The following is an 18,558-nucleotide window of genomic DNA, read 5'->3' on the forward strand; positions in this document are numbered from 1 at the left end:
CACAATTTTTTCGGCGACCAATTGCTTGGGGGGGTATATCCAGAGAAGATTGGGTACCTGCGCAGGCAGGGCGAGTGCCATGGCGTCCCGGTGGCTCAGTGGTTAAGAGCATGTCGCGGGAAGCGGGAGGTCCCGGGTTCGGGACCGATAGTGTACACAATTTTTTCGGCGACCAATTGCTTGGGGAGGTATATCCACAGAAGATTGGGTACCTGCGCAGGCACGGCGGGTGCCATGGCGTCCCGGTGGCTCAGTGGTTAAGAGCATGATGTGGGAAGCGGCAGGTCCCGGGTTCGAGACCGCTCTAGGTACCCTTTTTTCGGGACCAGATTTCTCGAACGGCAGCTCAAGAGGAGTTGCGACATCGCCACCGACAAGCTGGTTCGGTGGCTGAGCGGTCAGGGTAGAGGAGTTGACTAGACTCGGCACTCGGGGTCGCGGGTTCAAATACCCAATGTGACCCCTCTGAGGTAAGGCCTCTGAATCTGGACTCTCACTGTACCACAGAAACCGCGCGCACTTCGGGTGGGCCAGCCCAATACGAACTCCACTAATCTGTCGAATTGCGCGGCAGGGATGCGTCGGATGAAGGCCCGGTTCCCATAAGAACACCGAAGCTGATCGGCGGGTCTCCTTGAGACTTTCGTATTGCCACTTTTTGCTGCCGATTTTTTCCATGAAACGCACTGCGGGAATGGCGCATCATTGTCCAGCGGTACAATGTAGTTCAGTGTGCAAGCTACCAGGTGCGAACTGGTCTTACTTCGGCGTCTTGGGCCCGCCGAGACTCGTTTCCAGGACCGAGAGCCCCAAACATTCCGAACCGTCCTGGAAACGGGTGACAAACGTCGCCAATGACACCCGTTTCCAGGACCAAACGGCAAACTGGTTGAATTTCGCCACTCCCGTCCTGGAAACGGGTGTCCGGCTACCTCAGGGACGCGTTACGGTCCTGAATCTTTCAGGACCAAGTCTAACCGTGAAGAGTGGAACACCACTTGAACTTCGTGACAGGCAAAAAATATATTGAATGTGCGAAAACACACACATTTTCAGCAGAGTCTGAGTCGGGTACCGAGATCAACCCTCCCTCCTAAGTAGGCCTCCTGGTTTACGAACGGGCCCCGGGAAGGTCTTACCACACACACACTTACACACTCACACACACACGGACTCAGAGACTATCGCTGGCAAGTGATCTTAAGACACGGACCCTCGTTGTTACGAAAGGGATAAGCTCCGTGCGCGCGGAGCTAGGCGACCCCCAAATCCATCCCAGCCCAATAGCGCCACCCCGCCCCGCCCCGCCCCGCCCCGCCCCGCCCCGCCCCGCCCCCCCGCCCCGCCCCGCCCCGCCCCGCCCCCGCGACCCACACGCCGCCGTGCAGACATCGCAGCCCAACTGGGGCTCAATATATTTGGCCCAGATCTCCCGGTTTTCCGGCTGGAGAGGCGCTTCCGGTCGATTACCGCGACTTGCCGCCGCCGCACGGCCCGCCGGCACCTCCCAATCAGCCCCCCTCCCCCTCCCCCTCGAAAGGCAGTTTTGATCCAAATCTCGACGACCCGTGGGCGTTTGTCACGGGGACAGGTTTGTTATCCGAGTTATTTCAAGGAAGCCGCTGCAGCCCCTTCCAGTGTGTGGTCCAGCGGTATACGGCCATTCGGACCAAACAACAACAACAACAACAACAAGAAAAGGGAAAAACGCCATCAGAGAGACTGCCCTTGACAGACCACGGTCAGAAAAGAGGGCGGGGGAGAGGGAATCCACTTTACATGCGTATTTCCTGCCATTCTCCTCTCGGATTAAAAACAAAACAAAAAAACAAAAAAAACGGGAACATGAAAAGGAAAGAAGAACCGCGACAAAACGGTTTTAACGACGCTTTGCGAGCAAAGAGTCCATGAAGACAACAGCGTGTCGAGAGGGGACGCGCGTGGTTGTTAAAACCCGCACGCTTTAATAATGACACTTTTCTACTTTGAACACGACATGAATCAATTATTCACAATTAGTGGCGCAGGCGTCCGTGAGTAGGCCGGCCTGCCTCCCCCCACCCCTCGCCCCCTTTTCCCTCTCCTCGAGCCCGCGACACAAACAGTTTGCCGAAAGTTCCCGCGTCAGCCAAAAATTGAACACCTTGTTGAAACAATCAAAACCGGCGTGGAGGGGAGATTTTTCTTCCCTCGCTCTTCGTTCCCTGCATTTGCGTTATGCCTTCCGGTTCATCTGAAAACGTAATTAAACTAACAAACGGAGACGGCTGTTTCACGTGGAGCAGCCCTCAAGGAGGAATGAAGGAGGGCGGGTTTCTCCGCGCGGTGCCGTTTTCTTTTTGAGAGTGTCGGGAAGCCGCGGTTTCGATCGGCTAAATTATGCAGAGCGCAGCGTGGCGAGCTTCGGCGAGGCAGTCGTCGTGTTTTGTTAATTAACTTCACGACTTTGGCGCAAGACACGCCCAAGTTGGTGCCGACCGACTATAGACGTGATCACCCACGGCCAGCCAGCGCGCGCAGAAACAACACCAGAGCCGAAATTCGGGTCCTCATTCCGCTCTTGATGCTCACGAAAGGGATGAGGCGGCGGCTCGCTGGGCATCAAAAAAGCCCTGCCTCGTGGCACGGTCCATGTGGGCAGGGTCACAAGTCAAGCAGCATCTTAGCAAGGGTGATTTTAGTTACTCCACAAAGCAAAAAAAAGGAGGGGGGGGGTTAAAAAGAGACCGAAACAAGGATGTAACCGACTGAAGTTTGGCAGGGTTTTTTTCTGACCGCGGTGCCATTGGTGCGGGGCGTTGGTTCGGCCTGAAAGTGGCGCTGTCCGAAAGGCCTAACCTCATGCATTATTCGAGAATCAACTCCTTGGCCGCCTTCGCCCCCCTCGCCAACGAGTGGAGACACCCCGTGTTTGCAAACAGATAGGGAATAACAAGATGCTGCCTCGGAGCCGGGAGGGGGGGGGGGGGAGGGAGAAGGGGGGGGGCATCAGCGCGGAATTAAGTAGTGCTTGAGGTCCACATCGAGAGCCCTCTTGCTCCACGGCCGAATGACGTCAAGACGCAACAAAGCGGCCTTTCATCTCTCTCTCTCTCTCTCTCTCTCTCTCTCTCTCTCTCTCTCTCTCTCTCTCTCTCTCTCTCTCTCTCTCTTTCGCCGGCAAAGGCAGGCAAGGTACGGAGGAAAGTAAAGACAGACAAGTAGTAAGTAATGAAAACAAAAAGACATTGGAATGTTGTCGTCACTGTATTTGAAGCTGCAGCAAGAAGGGAAGGGAGAGGGTGCTCTGGTCGCTCTCCGACCCGACGCTCTTGGCAGTGCCTGTCTATGCCGCCCGCTGCTACCGGCAGGTACCACACGGCGGTGCCACCGGACAGGGTTGCCGAGTCACACTAGGACAGCGGTTCCCAACCTTTTTCGGTTCGCGACCCCAAATTTGTAGCCAAAACTTTCCGCGACCCCCAGGAAAAATTTCGCGACCCCACGCGACCCCTCCTTTAGCATGCCTTTGTTACGGAGTGCGATTATCTGCCTTAGTTTGGGAGCAGTATTGCCGCAAAGTTGATCAAAACGGTCACAAATGTCTGAAAAATCGTGTTTTGGGCCGACTTTAAGCATTTACTGCGTCTGATCCGAGGCGGTAAATCGTCCTCCGTCAACGGGCAATTGGTCTTTAGACCTTCCTTTAGCATGCCTTTGTTACGGAGTGCGATTATCTGCCTTAGTTTGGGAGTAGTTTTGCCACAAAGTTGATCAAAACACGATTTTTCATACATTTGTGACCGTTTTGATCAACTTTGCGGCAAAACTGCTCCCAAACTAAGGCAGATAATCGCACTCCGTAACAAAGGCATGCTAAAGGAAGGTCTAAAGACCAATTACCCGTTGAGGGATGACGATTTACCGCCTCGGATCAGACGCAGTGGATGCTTAAAGTCGGCCCAAAACACGATTTTTGACAGACATTTGTGACTGTTTAGACCAACTTTGCGGCAGTACTGCTTCCAAACTGAGTCAGATAATTGCACTCCGTAACAAAGGCATGCAAAAGGAAGGTCCAAAGACCAATTGCCCGTTGAGGGAGGGTGATTTACCGCCTCGGATCAGAAGCACTGGATGCTTAAAGTCGACCCAAAACACGATCTTTTACACACATTTGTGACCGTTTTGATCAACTTTGCGGCATTTAAGCAGCCAGTGCTCGGCGTGTGGGCCAGCCGGGAAACCACCGCGACCCCAGGCGACCCCAGCCACCTCGCCGCGACCCCTTGAAATTTTTTCGCGACCCCATTTGGGGTCGCGACCCCAAGGTTGGGAACCGCTGCACTAGGAGTCATCCAAGTTTGACTCGAAATCCATTTGAAGGAACACAGGGCTCAAAAAGTTGGGGCTTGTTCTTGAGGCTCACTAGTATGGGCGGCAGCGGTGCCGTGGCGCCTTAGCCAGGCAGGCAGCCAGGCAGGCAGGCAGGCCGTCGGATTTCCCTCGACCAGCCAAACGAGAGCAACTCCTACATCGCGCACCTCCACAAACCCTTGGATTGATTGATTCCCCCCTCCCCCTCTCTCTCTCTCTGCCCCGCCTGATTGCGAGCCGACAGGGACAGAGCCGCGGGGCCTGCGGGCTGAGCAGTCTCTCGCTCGCACCCCTGCAGCACGCTGGCACGCCCCACGCGTGCGAACGAGACAGAGCGACGGATGCACTATCGATACCTCAGGAGCTTGGAATGACTCGTCTTTCGCATTCAGCGCGCGGCCAGCCAGCAGCTCCAGCAGACTGATTCCGAGAGTCGTTTTCGACGCCCTGCCTCTCTCGCACTCGTCGTGCGGAGTCCCCGACGACCAGCCGGCCCACCCGATGAAAGGCGTGTCGGAGGACCCGTCCCACAAGTGAAATCGGAACGGGAAGACAACCGAGAGGAAAATAAAGAAATCACGCCACAAAAAAAAGAAGCCGCATTGCGCCAACCACTTTGACAGTGGTGGCGGTGCTTGTACCGTCATGGGGTGCTTCCTGAAATACACCACACACACACACACACACTCACACACACCTCCGGGGGCGGCGCGGGGCTCGGTCACACACACAAAGCCATTACTCCGCGTTGTTTATCCAGGCCAGTGTGTGCAATCAGTCGCGCACTTGACTGTGTACGTGTCTGTTACTGGGTGCGTGTGTGTGTGCGTGTGTAAAGAGAAATTGGGATGGTGGCTGCGGGGTAATATGTGCGTTAGTGCTGGGAGCACGCCAAGAATACGGAAAAAGGGTCCGCGCGAACGGGTTCGAGAGCGAATGAGAGAGAGCGAGAGAGCTGGCGAGAGAGAAGAGTCATCAGTCGGCGAGTCTCGACTAACCTAGGCCGTTCGGATTATTGAGGGCTAGCAACAGACACCCCACCGCAAAGTGGAGGAAATTAAAGTTGAGGACCAACCCACATGCAGGTCTGGATTACGAGTTTTACTCTAGACGTGTTTTGAGCACCAGCCACGTCTAGAGTTTTGGCCGACTGCACCGGTCTTTTGGCCCACTGTGGCGTACGGTTTTCGCGCGACAAACTATCTATCCGTTCTCGATTTAAGAGCCTCCCAAACGGGGCTCGCTCTCGATGAATGATCGACCCCTCGACACGGTGCGTCATTTCTTTTGTGGCGTTCAAAGCGCCGCAGGGAAGCAACAACAACAACAACAACAACAACAACAACAAGCGAACAAGGACGAGGCGCGCTCGAGCGAGACCTGTTTGTTTCGGCGCTAAGCTTTCCGGACGCGCTCCGTACGTTCGGCGCGATCCGGTCACTTCGGCATGATGGATGACGTCCGTGGCCTGCCGTGCCGTGCCGAGCCGCACCGTGCTGTGCCGTGCCGTGCCCTGCCGAGCCGCGCCGGGCGATTCGGCAGCGTTAATAAGCAGCCCGAGAATTCCCAAACACAATGGCACGTCGCATTTGACAAACGCGGTGCCGCACGCCGCGCCATATTTTTCCTTTCGCCTTTTCCTTTCCTTTTCTCTCTTTTTTTCCCTTCCCTTTTCCTTTCCATTTTCATCCCAATTTTTTTTACCCCCTGCGCTGTCGGAGCGAAGCCTCGGCGAAGCCGCAGCAGTCGCCTGCCCGGCCAGGCAAGGCAAAGGCAAGGCCCGGCCCGCCTCGGAAGCGGAAAGTCACCCCCCGATAGTGCTGGCATGCGGTAGAGGCCGACAAGAAGACAAGCAGACAGGCAGACAGGCAGACAGGCAGACAGGCAGACAGGCAGGCAGACAGGCAGACAGACAGACAGACAGACAGACAGACAGGCAGACAGACAGACAGACAGACAGACAGGGACGAAGCGGTCAACTCTGATCCGAGGCACGCAGCGAAAGATTCCCTTTGCGCAGCAACACAAACACAGACTAGGCTGGACAGCGTCGCGTTCTTTGACCCACCTCTCCGAGTGTGTGTGTGTGTGTGTGTGTGTGCGCGCGCGCGCGCCTGGCTGTCTGTGCACGTTGCTGCATTCTTCATTCCAGTGAGGGTCCTTACCCGAGAACGAGGGTCCACCTCCCCATATCGACTCAAGAAATTATTCGCACACACTCGTCTGTTTGCACAGCGGACGGTGTGCGTTTGTGTGTGTGTGTGTGTGTGTGTGTGTGTAAGAGAGAGAGAGAGAGAGAGAGAGAGAGAGAGAGAGAGAGAGAGAGAGAGAGAGAGAGAGAGAGAGAGAGAGTAGGTGTGTGCTCTGCGCGGTGGCGCGCCGAAAAAGGGGCCCCCGTATACGAGAGCGGGCACGATCCGTCAACGTCATGGCCAACAGAGTATGTCCAGTCGCTGGAGAAGCTGGAGGAGAGGATAGCGCCGCCTCCCTCACCGGCGACCTGGGGCCTGCGCCTCTCGCCAGCCGACTCAATCCAAGCCATCCCGCAGTGGGCCAGAAAACCGGCGCAGGCGGCCAAAACTCCAGAGTCGCAAAACAGGACTCGAACCGAGCTTGTGACCCCACCAATGGACTTCTCTTTCGAAGAGCAATCCATTGATGGGGTCATACGTTTGGTTCAAGCCCCATTTAGCAACTCCGGACCTCAAAACACGATTGGGTTTTTGACCACCTCCATCTGTCTTCTGGTCCACTGTGCATTCCAAGAAACGGGTGGCGAGAGGGTCAGTCGCGAGGCGCTTTCAATAATTTGCAATTGGAGAACTGGAGGTTTCTGTTTGTTTGTTGCGAGCTCAGGCCAAAGCTACCGCCACTGATTTGATTTGTTCGTTTCCCTCCGTAGGTGTTGGTTTGTGTGTTTCAATGTGTTTGTCCGAGGGAAGCGAGGCGCCGCGGTATCCGGGGAGCCGTTGTTGTGACCTTGGCAAGGACACCCCGGCAGCAAAATAGGAAAAGTTTCCTTCCCGGCAAAATAGGTCTTGTTCCTCGTATCGGCGAAGGTAGCGCGACTGCCGCGACGACGGCGTGGGCCCGAAGGCAACACAGCCAGTCAGTCAGGGCTGGCAGCCAAGGCGGCCAGTCAGGGCTGGCAGCACTTCCGACACGACATCGCGGCGCGGCCATGGCACGGCCGAGCACGCCGAATGGCCGAATGGCCCAAGTTGCCGGCCGATATTAGAATGCCTTTTGCGCCTTTCGCGCCGTCGCGCCGCCGGAAGCAGCGCCTGACACTCGAAAACATTTTCCGCGACAGTCTCCCCCCCACGCCGTCGCCGGGAGTCGAACCCACGCCGCCCGCAGCGCAGCGCCCGCTGCAGCGACTCGCGGCGTACAACAGAAGCACCCCATTGCGTCTTTCCGCCCCCGCCTGCTGCGCTCCGCAGCGCTGCGCAGCGCGGCGTCCACAAGTTAATTGCGGGCGAATTAATGATTGAGAGGACGAGGCACTACAGCATCTGCACCAGCAACAGCAGCAGAACCGGCAGCGCGGCTCCAATCGCCAACCGCATTACCATGGATATTAGGCCAAGCACATCGCAGGCCACTTAGTATGCCGCGGCGGCGGGGCGGGCCTGGAGCGGACCGCCTGGAGGGCGACATGTGTGCTGGAGGCGCGCAGGCCACTGGAGGAAGGCGCGCCCTGGCCACCCCGGCCTGCAGACCGCCTGGAGGGCGACATGTGTGCTGGAGGCGCGCAGGCCACTGGAGGAAGGCGCGCCCTGGCCACCCCGGCCTGCAGACCGCCTGGAGGGCGACATGTGTGCTGGAGGCGCGCAGGCCACTGGAGGAAGGCGCGCCCCGGCCACCCCGGCCTGCAGACCGCCTGGAGGGCGACATGTGTGCTGGAGGCGCGCAGGCCACTGGAGGAAGGCGCGCCCGGCCACCCCGGCCTGCAGACCGCCTGGAGGGCGACATGTGTGCTGGAGGCGCGCAGGCCACTGGAGGAAGGCGCGCCCCGGCCACCCCGGCCTGCAGACCGCCTGGAGGGCGACATGTGTGCTGGAGGCGCGCAGGCCACTGGAGGAAGGCGCGCCCCGGCCACCCCGGCCTGCAGACCGCCTGGAGGGCGACATGTGTGCTGGAGGCGCGCAGGCCACTGGAGGAAGGCGCGCCCCGGCCACCCCGGCCTGCAGACCGCCTGGAGGGCGACATGTGTGCTGGAGGCGCGCAGGCCACTGGAGGAAGGCGCGCCCCGGCCACCCCGGCCTGCAGACCGCCTGGAGGGCGACATGTGTGCTGGAGGCGCGCAGGCCACTGGAGGAAGGCGCGCCCCGGCCACCCCGGCCTGCAGACCGCCTGGAGGGCGGGGACCGGGCCGGCCAGGCTGGTGGCTTTAGCGGCACACCCGAATGGCAGGGCTCGAGGACTCCAGGATTCCAGGACTCCAGGATTCCAGTGCAGGCGATTGCTTTCTTTTCCAGGGAAGGTCGTTGGGGCGTCGCTATGCCAATCAGGCCGACTCAAAGCACCGCGCGGGGGCGCCCCGCCCCGCCCCGCCCCACCACACGGCTACCGCGCTACCGCCGTCTGATATAGCGGCGTAAAGGCCCCGGGGGGACGAGCGGCTCGGGCAGGGCGGGCAGGGCGGGCAGGGCGAGCGAGGATCAGAGGGCACACGAGATCTGGGACCTCGTTAGCAGCAGTCCGAGGCTAGTCCACCGGGGCGTGGCGGGGCGTGGCGGGGCGTGGCGGGGCGTGGCGGGGCGTGGCGGGGCGTGGCGGGGCGTGGCGGGGCGTGGCGGGGCGTGGCGGGGCGTGGCGGGGCGTGGCGGGGCGTGGCGGCGCGGTGTGCTGGACGGTGGGAGGGCAGGGTAACGCGACCTCCAGTAGAGCTGCCGACTGGATTCCGAACAGCAGCCTCTGTCTCCCTCGCACAGGACGCCCCATGAGTGCGAGAGAGACAGAGCGACGATAGCAGTGTCTGGGATGGGCGGCGGGGCCGAAGGGATGAAGGTAAAACGACCGGAGCGACGAGCGGGGCCGACCGGCAAAGCCGCCCGGCAACCACACGGTAATCAGATTGAGTAAATTAACGGCTGGAGTGGAGGTGCTTTCCAACTAGGCTGCACCGCCCGCTGCAGAATCTGACGAGGCAAGGGGCGGGGGTTCGAACCCGCGTGCATGCAACTCTTTTTCTATTTTTTTTCCGGATTGTGACGCCACGCGTTGCCGTAGGCCTGGGCTGGGGCAGGCGAGGCGCGCGGCCTGAAGCATGACGGCGTCGCATGCAACGTCCCCGACTGGAGTGCCTCGCGGCGCAGCGAATTGTTGCCAAGACCATGCATAAGATTACAATGAATGAAAGTTTGAAATGGAATATTTTCCCGCGGCGCGCAAACTCCGACGAGCAGCGCGAGCACAGCAAAGGGAGGCGGAAAAGACGCCCGGAGTGACGCTTCGGGCTGATTCCGGCTTGTCGCTCTGTCTCCGTCTACGGGGCGCCCCGCGAGGCCGCGAGTGCGAGAGGGACAGAGAGCACTGTTGTTCAGAGCCAGCCCGCGGCCCAGCCAACCCCGGCGAGGTGCTCATCAAACGCTTTTTCCTCCTCGACCGCGCGCCGCCGCCGTCGTCGCGCCCTTTCGAGTTTAAATGAACCGCGACGGCGGGCGCGCCGCCACCACACCGTCATAAACGGCGAATCCACAACAAAGTGCACTGCAAAATGCACTGCAAAGGACCTAAACTGGCCAAAATTATAGAGTTTTTTTGAGTATTTTTGTAGGTAATCACTGGTTGGTGATTGGTGGACCCCTCGTAGGTCTGTCTCTCTCGCACCCCTACGGATTGCCCCATGAGTGCGAGAGAGACAGAGCGTTCCTGGCTGCAGCGACCTCGTTACGTAACGCTAACAAGGCGCGCTGTCGAACGCCGAAGGCCCACGGCCCGAAGGCCGCCCGCCTGTAGGTCGATACTGCGCGCCATAATATTCAATTTGGCGAGGCGGAGGCCAAAAGGCCGAGTGAGCCACAGGCCGCGTGGACGTCCATGAACGAGTCCATGGACAGGCGCTGGCCTCTGCCTGTGCCATCGGCCCTCGCTCGGGCCTTGTTTGCGATACAACAGCCGGCCGGGCTCGGCCTCGCGAGGCGCGCGCAACCCATTTTCATCCCGTAACTGTTTCGATTGTGAGATTGCGTTCGGTTGGAAGGGGGCCGGGGCCGCGGCCGTGTAGAGCGCGGAGAGTGCACATCCCGGCCTCGGCGCTTCGGCCCGTCCATGCCATAAATAATAGTCCGACTCGACCCCAAAGTTCGCATTAACTTATCCCACATACTTTACTGCGGAAGTTTGAACGGCAGCGCGGCGTGGCAGTAGCGCCCTCTTCTGCGCGAATACTTTGGAGGGCCGCGGGCGAGACCGGAAACAGGTCCGCACAGTGTGCCAGCAGACACAGTGTGCTCAGAGGCGCGGACGCAGCAAACGCTGCCAGCCTGAAAGGGCCGTTTGAACCGAAACCGTTGCACAGCTTCAAACGCAGTCTGGCGCAGTGTAACCGAGTTTTTTTGTTTCGACGGCGATTCCCCCCTCCCTCTCCCTGTTTTCAACCGTTAACAGAATAAACGGAGCGCCTGTTTCTGTGGGGTCGTGGGGGAAAAATTCTCCTTTGACGGTGACCGGGGTATTTCACGGGGCAGTACGCTGAAAATTTTGCCGAACGGCCCAAATCAAAGTTGGCGCTACGTCGGAGCAGCGTGAAACAACGTTAGTCCGGACCGTGCCGGGCTTGGCAAAGCTGGAGGCGTAGGGAAGGGTGAGGGAGAGAGGGGGGGGGGCCTCCGCGACGAACGCTTCCCCCAGTCCACCCTTGGGAATTCCCTGGCCGTGCACGCAGTGGCACACCAAGACCGAGGGGCCGTGGGGGCCGGGGGGCCGTGGGGGCCGAAGGGCCTGGGCAGGGCCAAAGTACGTTAGCCGTCCGCACTCAGAGGTAAAGCCACAAACCAGGCTGCAAGCGGCTGTCTCAAGGCTCTCAGCCCGCTGGTGGCGCGCTGGAGTAAAAAAAAGGGAGGAGAGGAGGAATTGGTTTTGAGGCCTGCTGCCTGATTTCGAAGGACAGGGGCTTCGTCGCTCTGCCTCTTTCGCACCTCTACCGGACGCCGGATGAGTGCGAGAGAGACTCTCCGTCTGTCTTACCAGGGAGTAGCGGGGCTCGTTCTGGTAGATGGTGCCGACGCGTGTCCAGTTGAATTGCTGCAGCAGCTTGAGGCGGGGCAGGTTGAAGGCGTTCTCACTCGGCACCACGCGGAAGAAGTTGGGGAAGCTCTCCGACGTGAACATGGGGTGGGTGTCCGCGTACGACAGCTGCAACAGAAACAGGGGCGAGTCAGTGCCTCACGTCATAAAAGTTGAAGCGCGACTGTTTTTTTCTTCATTCTGCATGGGAATAAATGTTGGCAGGCCCGGAGCGCCTGCAGTGGAGAGGGTAGGCAGCCCGCTCGACTCCCGCGTGCTGTGCGGTGCGAGCTTGCCTGCCCGCCGGGCGCTAGCAAGCCAGCTGTGGGTACTCGGGCTGGAGGTGCCGGTACAGTGTATATACATGTCCAGTCATGCACAACGCCCCCCCCCTCGCCCCAACCCAGCTCGGCATTTTGCATTGAAGCATTGAATGGCACCTGTTGAGCACTAATACGTCCCAAAGTCAGCGGACGACACGGCGTGCCCTGCGCACACCTAGACGACAGCAGCAACAACAACTAGAAACAGCGCCAACAACAGTACCAAGAGACGACAGCCGAAAACGACGACAAAAGGCACGCAAGAAACAGACAGGTCCTCTTTTTTTTGTCCGGTTGCACTTTTGCGCAGCGCGCCTCTCGCGACACAGATGAGGGGCGAGGCAGCGTTTGCTTTCGACCCAGCTGGTGTGGGTGCACTTTCGCTTTTTCTCCCTCTTTTTTATTTTTCTCTCTTCCTCTGGTGCCAGCCAGCACTTCCCTGCACCGTTGAGGGGCTGAAAGAAGTGAGGACGCCATTTGGTCCGCTGTCGCTCCGAGCCGCCGCGTTGGCTGCTTTCCCGCCGAACGCCAGCCGAGCGCCAGCCGAGCGCCAGCCGAGCGCCAGCCGAACGCCAGCCGAACGCCAGCCGAACGCCAGCCGAACGCCAGCCGAACGCCAGCCGAACGCCAGCCAAACGCCAGCCGAACGCCAGCCGAGCGGCAAAGATATGGCAGCCAATAGAAGGGCAGCAGCCCTCTAGATCTGACCTTTGTATAGACAGACGGACGGACAGACAGACAGACAGACGGACGGACGAATCAGGCGGAGTAGTGAATGTGTGCGACAGTCCCTCCGTCAAGGCTGAGGTGGGCTCGTTGCCACCCCACGACCCGGAGTGCTTCGATCAGTCAGATCCGTCACTCTTACCCGCTCAAATAAACAAATAAAGGGGTGCGATGGAAGACATTGTGAGGAAAGTAATAACTGTTCTTCGATTTCACTCGATTGATCACGTGTTTCTCTTGTTTCAATGTCGTCGAGGAACGAAAAATTAATTTCCAGCTTCATTGAGTGGACCAACCGTTCTACCGACGCGCTTTGTCGCCGTGACATCGCAAGAGCGAAAAAAAAAAGAAGACAAAAATGAAATGGAAGGAAACTAAACGCGAATGCCGAAGCGCGGGCGTAAAAACGCCAGCTAAACACTAAATGACGAGCCGGCGGGGATCCTCGGGGCTTATGGCGGCTGCCTGTTTGTGCCGCATCACAGCTCGGAGAGCACGAAACACCAAAGTCCGCAAAGAGCGGCAAAGAGATGGTCTCCAAACACAGCCCCGCCGTACCCCGCCCCGCCCCGCCCCGCCCCGCCCCGCCCCGCCCCGCCCCGCCCCGCCCCGCCCCGCCGCGGCGACGCTCCGCCCAGGAAAACCAAGGGAAGCCCGTCTATTTACCTTGCCTGTTTTTGCTCGGGCGGCAGTTTCACGCCTTGTCTTGACCACCCTTCCCCTCCCTTCCCCTCCCCTCCCCCTCCCAGACAGTGAGGTGCAGCGGGGGCCAGGCCTAAACCCCCTGATGAATGATGCTATTAATATACATGGCCCGCCGGGGGGAGGGGGCGGTGTGTCCCGACGACGCCGGATTCCGACTACAAGCCTCCGGTGTTGCGGCGGCAGGCAGACCTGGGCAGACAGAGACAGACAGGCAGGCTGACAGACAGACAGGCACACAAACGGACAGACAGACTGGCGGAGGGTGGCGGGGTCTCCTCCTGCCGCACGGACAGTGCACCTGCAACGCCTGCCACAGGAATAAAAAGGTCGGCTAAAACGTCAACAAATCGTTAAAAGATGAGAAATTCGAAGTTGTTGGTCGCCCACTGCATCTTTTCACACTGTGCAGCGCAAGCATAGCGAAAAAGACATTCCACAGCTTGCGGCCAAAGTGCGTAAGTGAACGACGCCTAGTTTAGTTTTCGAACAGATTCAGGTGTGCCGGGTCTTCCCTTGCACACACACGCACACACCTACACACACACACACACACACACACACACACACAAGCACACACACACGTCAGCAGCCGGCCGAGCCGCGTCGGCAGGCGTCGGCCACCGCGGCGATGTGTTCGTGACGGGCTAACGTTCTAAACGGGGCGGAACAAAGGCCGTGGCGCAAACTTGGCCGTCAGAACTTGGAGCAGTCGCAGAGACAGGAAGCCAGACCGAGACGAGACCGCGCTCACGCCGACACGCCGCACGGCCGCCGCACCGCAGGCTCAGTGCTCCGTCTCTCTCGCACCCTCACGGCGCACAGTGGGCCAGAAGACCAGTGGAGGCGGCCAAAACTCTACACGCGTTTTGAGCTCCAGAGTCGCTAGACAGGCCTCGAACCGAACGTGTGACCCCACCAATGGATTCCTCGTTCGGAGAGCAATCCATTGGTGGGGTCACACATTCGGTTCGAGCCCTGTTTAGCGACTTTGCTGCTCAAAACGCGTCTAGAGTTTTGGCCGCCTCCACCGGTCTTCTGGCCCACTGTGCGGGGAGCACCGTGAGAGCGAGAGAGACAGAGCGACGAAGCACTGTTCCGCATCAGGCTGAACTGCAACCGTGCAGAGGCCTACCTCCGCAGCCAGCGCTTCTCTGTTTCGTCCAGGTTTTCCAGTGTGGCGGTGCGGTCGGGATTCTCCAGGATTTTCCAGGGTTCTGCAAGATTCTCCAGAGCCAGCGTCAAAAGAACGCCTTGAGGCCCCCGAGACGGGGCGGGCCCGGGCGGGGCGGCCCGGGGGCCCCGAGGGGCCGTGGCCCGACGCCAGCCCGCGCGCGGCAGGGGCGCCAGCCCCACACGTGCCAGGCCGCCTGTTTTCGACAAGTTGCGTCAGAGCGACGCGGCCTCCCGGTTCCATTTTTTTTCCGTCTTCGTTTTGACGGTTTGTTTTCCTTGCGGCCCAAAAAACACGCCGCGTCTTACCTGCGTGAGGCGCCAGTGCTTGGAGGCCTTGGCGATGGGGTCCGTGACGTGGGTGCAGGCCGCCCCGAACAGCATCACCTTGGGCGGCCCCTTGTGCATCATGTCGAAGAACGCCTTCACCCCGACGGCCGCGTTGCACTGCAACAAACAAACGAAAATCCTCGTTACCGCTGGCACTGCTGGCACTTCACTGGCACGGCCGCCCCACTGCGAGAGCAAAGGTGGCGCGGCGTTGGCCCGCTGCGAGGACGGTCCGCCAAGTTGGAGGACCTGCACACTGAGATTCGCTCTGTCTCTCTCACACCTCTACGGAACGCTCCATGAGTGCGAGAGAGACAGAGCGACGATAACGACTCTCGGAATCATCGCCCTGCTGGCAGCAGCGCCGCAGTTCGACCAAGTTTCAAAAGGAGAGGCGCAGGAGCGAGCGAAGGGGCCTACACTAGCCACTCGGAAATTTCTAACAGTGTAGCCGCCGACGAACTACTTTTGTTGTCGCCATTCGGAGCGTGCATAATGATTCGGGGGCCCTCCATCCAACCTCGGCGAGCCTCGGCGAGCTGCATAGCCTTCTTGCGCAGCCACAGCTCAGTCGCTACTTAAAGTTAATGTCTCGCCACTCTTGTGCTCTTAACGATGTCATTTACATTACGACGCACACACACACACACTGCCGCCGCTTTCTGGGCCACGATCCTCCGTGCAGCCGCAGCCTCGCGGCGGCAAGGCGGCCCCCGGGGCCTTAGGGGTGGTCCAAAAAAAATTTAAAGTTACACGAAATAAAAATCATAACGGGGCCGGGGGCCCGGATTTGGACTGCTACGCTCCCAAAAATACGAAACACGGAATTCATTGCCTAGTTTCTATTTTTGGCCGGCCGCCACCCCACACTGTTGAAAAAAAAAAAAGCTCGGGAACATCGGTCATTTTTTGACGATTTTCAAGACCGAAACGGGGAAATTTGTTCCTTTTTTTTTTGGCAAACCCACAATATTTCGCCCCCCCCAAACCCCCAATGTTGGGGGATGCATAAGGGAGGGGAAAAAGGGAGAAAAATTTGGAAATTGGCGGCTGTTTCAGGGAATGAGGCCGTTCAGAACAACTCCAAGTGCGCCCGCAGGGATGGCGGGGTGCCCCACCACAAGGCAAGCCACATGAAAAGAATTGGGATGCCGGGTGCAATTTGCCTATCTCCCAGGGGCATCAATTGTGGATTTTTTTCGAAAACCTATCAATAGTGATGTCTCTTGGGGCCTCTGGACCCAGATGGGCACCCTTTTACACGGTTTGGTCCCCCACTACGTAAAAAGAACAAAAAATAGGAAGGACTGTTGAGCACCTCATGCCTACCTCTCAGGACCAAAAAACGTAAAAATTTTGAAAATTCCTTCATTTTGATGGCTTTTCTTGTGGCCTTGCGTGGTTTGCGGTCCCTCGCGTCAACAACGTCCATAACGTTCATATCACGTAGGTGGGTATCAAACCGTGTGAAAGTGTGCCCATCTGAGTGCCCAGAGGCCCCAAGAGACATCAGTATTGATAGATTTTCGAAGAAATCCACAATTTGATGCCCCTGGGGGGTAGGCAAATTTCACTCGGATCCCAATTCTGTTCATGGGGCTTTCCTTGTGGTGGGTCACCCCGCCCTGCTGACAGGTGCACTTGGAGTGGCTTAGCGGCCCACAAACTGAAACTATTGCCAATTTGGGCCGAAATTTAGTCTTTTTTCCCCTGAAAGTTAGACAAACCAAAAAGAGGGTTTGGGGATATTTTTTTTCGTAATAAGCATTCAAAACGAACAAATCCCCCTTTCGTTTTTAAAAAAACGGTCAAAAAATGACCAAGTTACGATTTTTTCCTATTTATAGCACTGTTAAAACTTTTAGGGCTCTGCGGAGGTCCTAAAAATCATTTTTTTTGAAAAAAAAAACACGTATTTCATATTTTTCGATGTAGAATCCAAAGCCGGGCGGCGTTGGACGATCCGAGCAACTTCACTTTTTTTTGGACCACCCTAGGCCCGCCTGGCTGCTTCCCAGTGCGTTTCCACCGCTCGGTGCAGCAGAGTGAGTTCCCAAACAGTTTAAAGCTAATACACGCAAACTAAAATATACATATCACGGCGCGGCAGATGCAGCGAGAATGAAGAGCCTGCTGCGCTGCCGACACACTCTGAATACGCAAACACGGAATTCATTGCCGGTGAGTTTCTATTTGTCTGGCCGGCCGTTCCACCCCACACTGTTGAAAAAAAAATTGCTCGGTGACATCGGTGCGAGTGTCGTTAGACGAGGCAGCTGTCCGGGGTTCTACTCCCGCCAGACCGCCAAACTGCGGTGAAACTTTTTTGTTCCTCTTCCCTTTTTTTTGGCAAGGCACCCTCAGCCGACATCATTACGCCCCCTCCACACCGTCAATGTTGCGGAGGATGCATATGGAGGGAGGGAGAGGGAGGGAGGGAAGGGAGGGGGAGGAAAAGAGATGGAAATATGGCGGCTGTCTTCGGCAATGAGTCTCGGCAGAACAACTCGCGGTGCGCGCCGCGAGCGCAGTGGCGCAGCACGCCAAGTGCCGCAAAGACGGATAGGGAAGAAAAACACGAAAAAAAAACACGAAAAAATAGGTAGAAAGGGCAGCAAAATAAGCACGCGAAGAGAGAAAACAGATGCCTTTCTGAGAAAGGGAACGGAAGGGTTCGTGTGGCGTCACAGACGATTGGAGCCGCGGCGCCTCACAACACACAAAATAGGTTTTTTTTTTTAAAGAAAATTTGCAGGTTGGTGCGAGGTGGTGGCATCGAGCACGGTCCCAATGACTCCATTGTCGCTGCTCCAGAAAAACGCGCTTTTAAAAAAGAGGTGCTCTGCGCACTTGATCTGGCAGCCACGCGTGGAGGATCTCCCAGAAGTGGGTGGGCTGCGTGTTGCTCTCATTTTACGCCGTCCGATTTGATAACTGCGGATCTCTCCACGCCGCCGGGCCTGCCTGCCTGGCTGCCTGGCTGCCTGGCTGCCTGCCTGCCTGCCTGCCTGCCTGCCGGGCTGGAGCGCGACTGTCAGGGATTCTCATTTATTTCCTGCCCTTTGCGAGTTTCGCGTTCGGTTGCGCCACGGCTGAGCGAACGGGCAGGGGAAAAGTTCCGGGAACCTCCGCGGCGCGCGCGGCGCTCTGGCGGGCGATGGGGCGATGCGTGGCCGTGTTATTGTTGTCTTTGTATCGGGGAATATTCCATTCTGCGCGTGTTTGCCCAGAGAAACTAGCAGATAGGGAAACCATGCAGGTAAGCATGTGCAGGGCGGCGGCAGTGCAAAAAGAGACCGGGCAGCGTGAGCAAACAAGGAGGGCAGAGAGAAAAAAAAAAAAAAACCCCGTCGGCCCTTTTCGGGACGGCAGCGATCCGAGCGCGTTTATTTTACAACGTCCGCAGCGTCCGCAGACAAAAAAAAAACCTGAGCGTTATTTTCACGGCGCAGTGACGGCCGAATGACAAACTCGCCTTTCTGGTCAGTCAATAAATTCAGTTACGGTGCTTGTAATTTTATCCTTCAAATTGAACGAAATGAAAAGGTTTTGGGTGGGCCCTTTATCGCAGGACCCTTTCAACGTTGTCATCCCCTTTTGCAGAGGCTCATAACATATCGCCGTCGCCGTGAGTTGCCCGCAGGTGGGGGAACGCTGTTATTTCCTCGTGCGAACCGGGCTGCAGGCCCCCAACGCCTTTCGGTTCGAAAGGGGG

At 58.0% G+C, this 18,558-nt stretch overlaps 1 protein-coding gene across 1 annotated transcript in view; it reads right to left on the reverse strand.

Moving 5' to 3' along the window:
* LOC117640663 (gamma-aminobutyric acid type B receptor subunit 2) overlaps window positions 1-18,558 on the reverse strand; it is a 151,074-nt gene that overhangs the window by 62,655 nt on the left and 69,861 nt on the right. Inside the window, exons 2-3 of the mRNA XM_034377446.1 lie at window positions 14,823-14,960; window positions 11,551-11,718 (exon numbers count right to left, since the gene is read on the reverse strand). Coding sequence (XP_034233337.1) covers window positions 11,551-11,718; window positions 14,823-14,960 — 306 coding nt within the window. The remainder of the gene's footprint in view (window positions 1-11,550; window positions 11,719-14,822; window positions 14,961-18,558) is intronic.

Source organism: Thrips palmi, unplaced genomic scaffold (assembly GCF_012932325.1).
Source record: "Thrips palmi isolate BJ-2018 unplaced genomic scaffold, TpBJ-2018v1 HiC_scaffold_12, whole genome shotgun sequence".
Classification (NCBI taxonomy): Eukaryota; Metazoa; Arthropoda; class Insecta; order Thysanoptera; family Thripidae; genus Thrips; species Thrips palmi.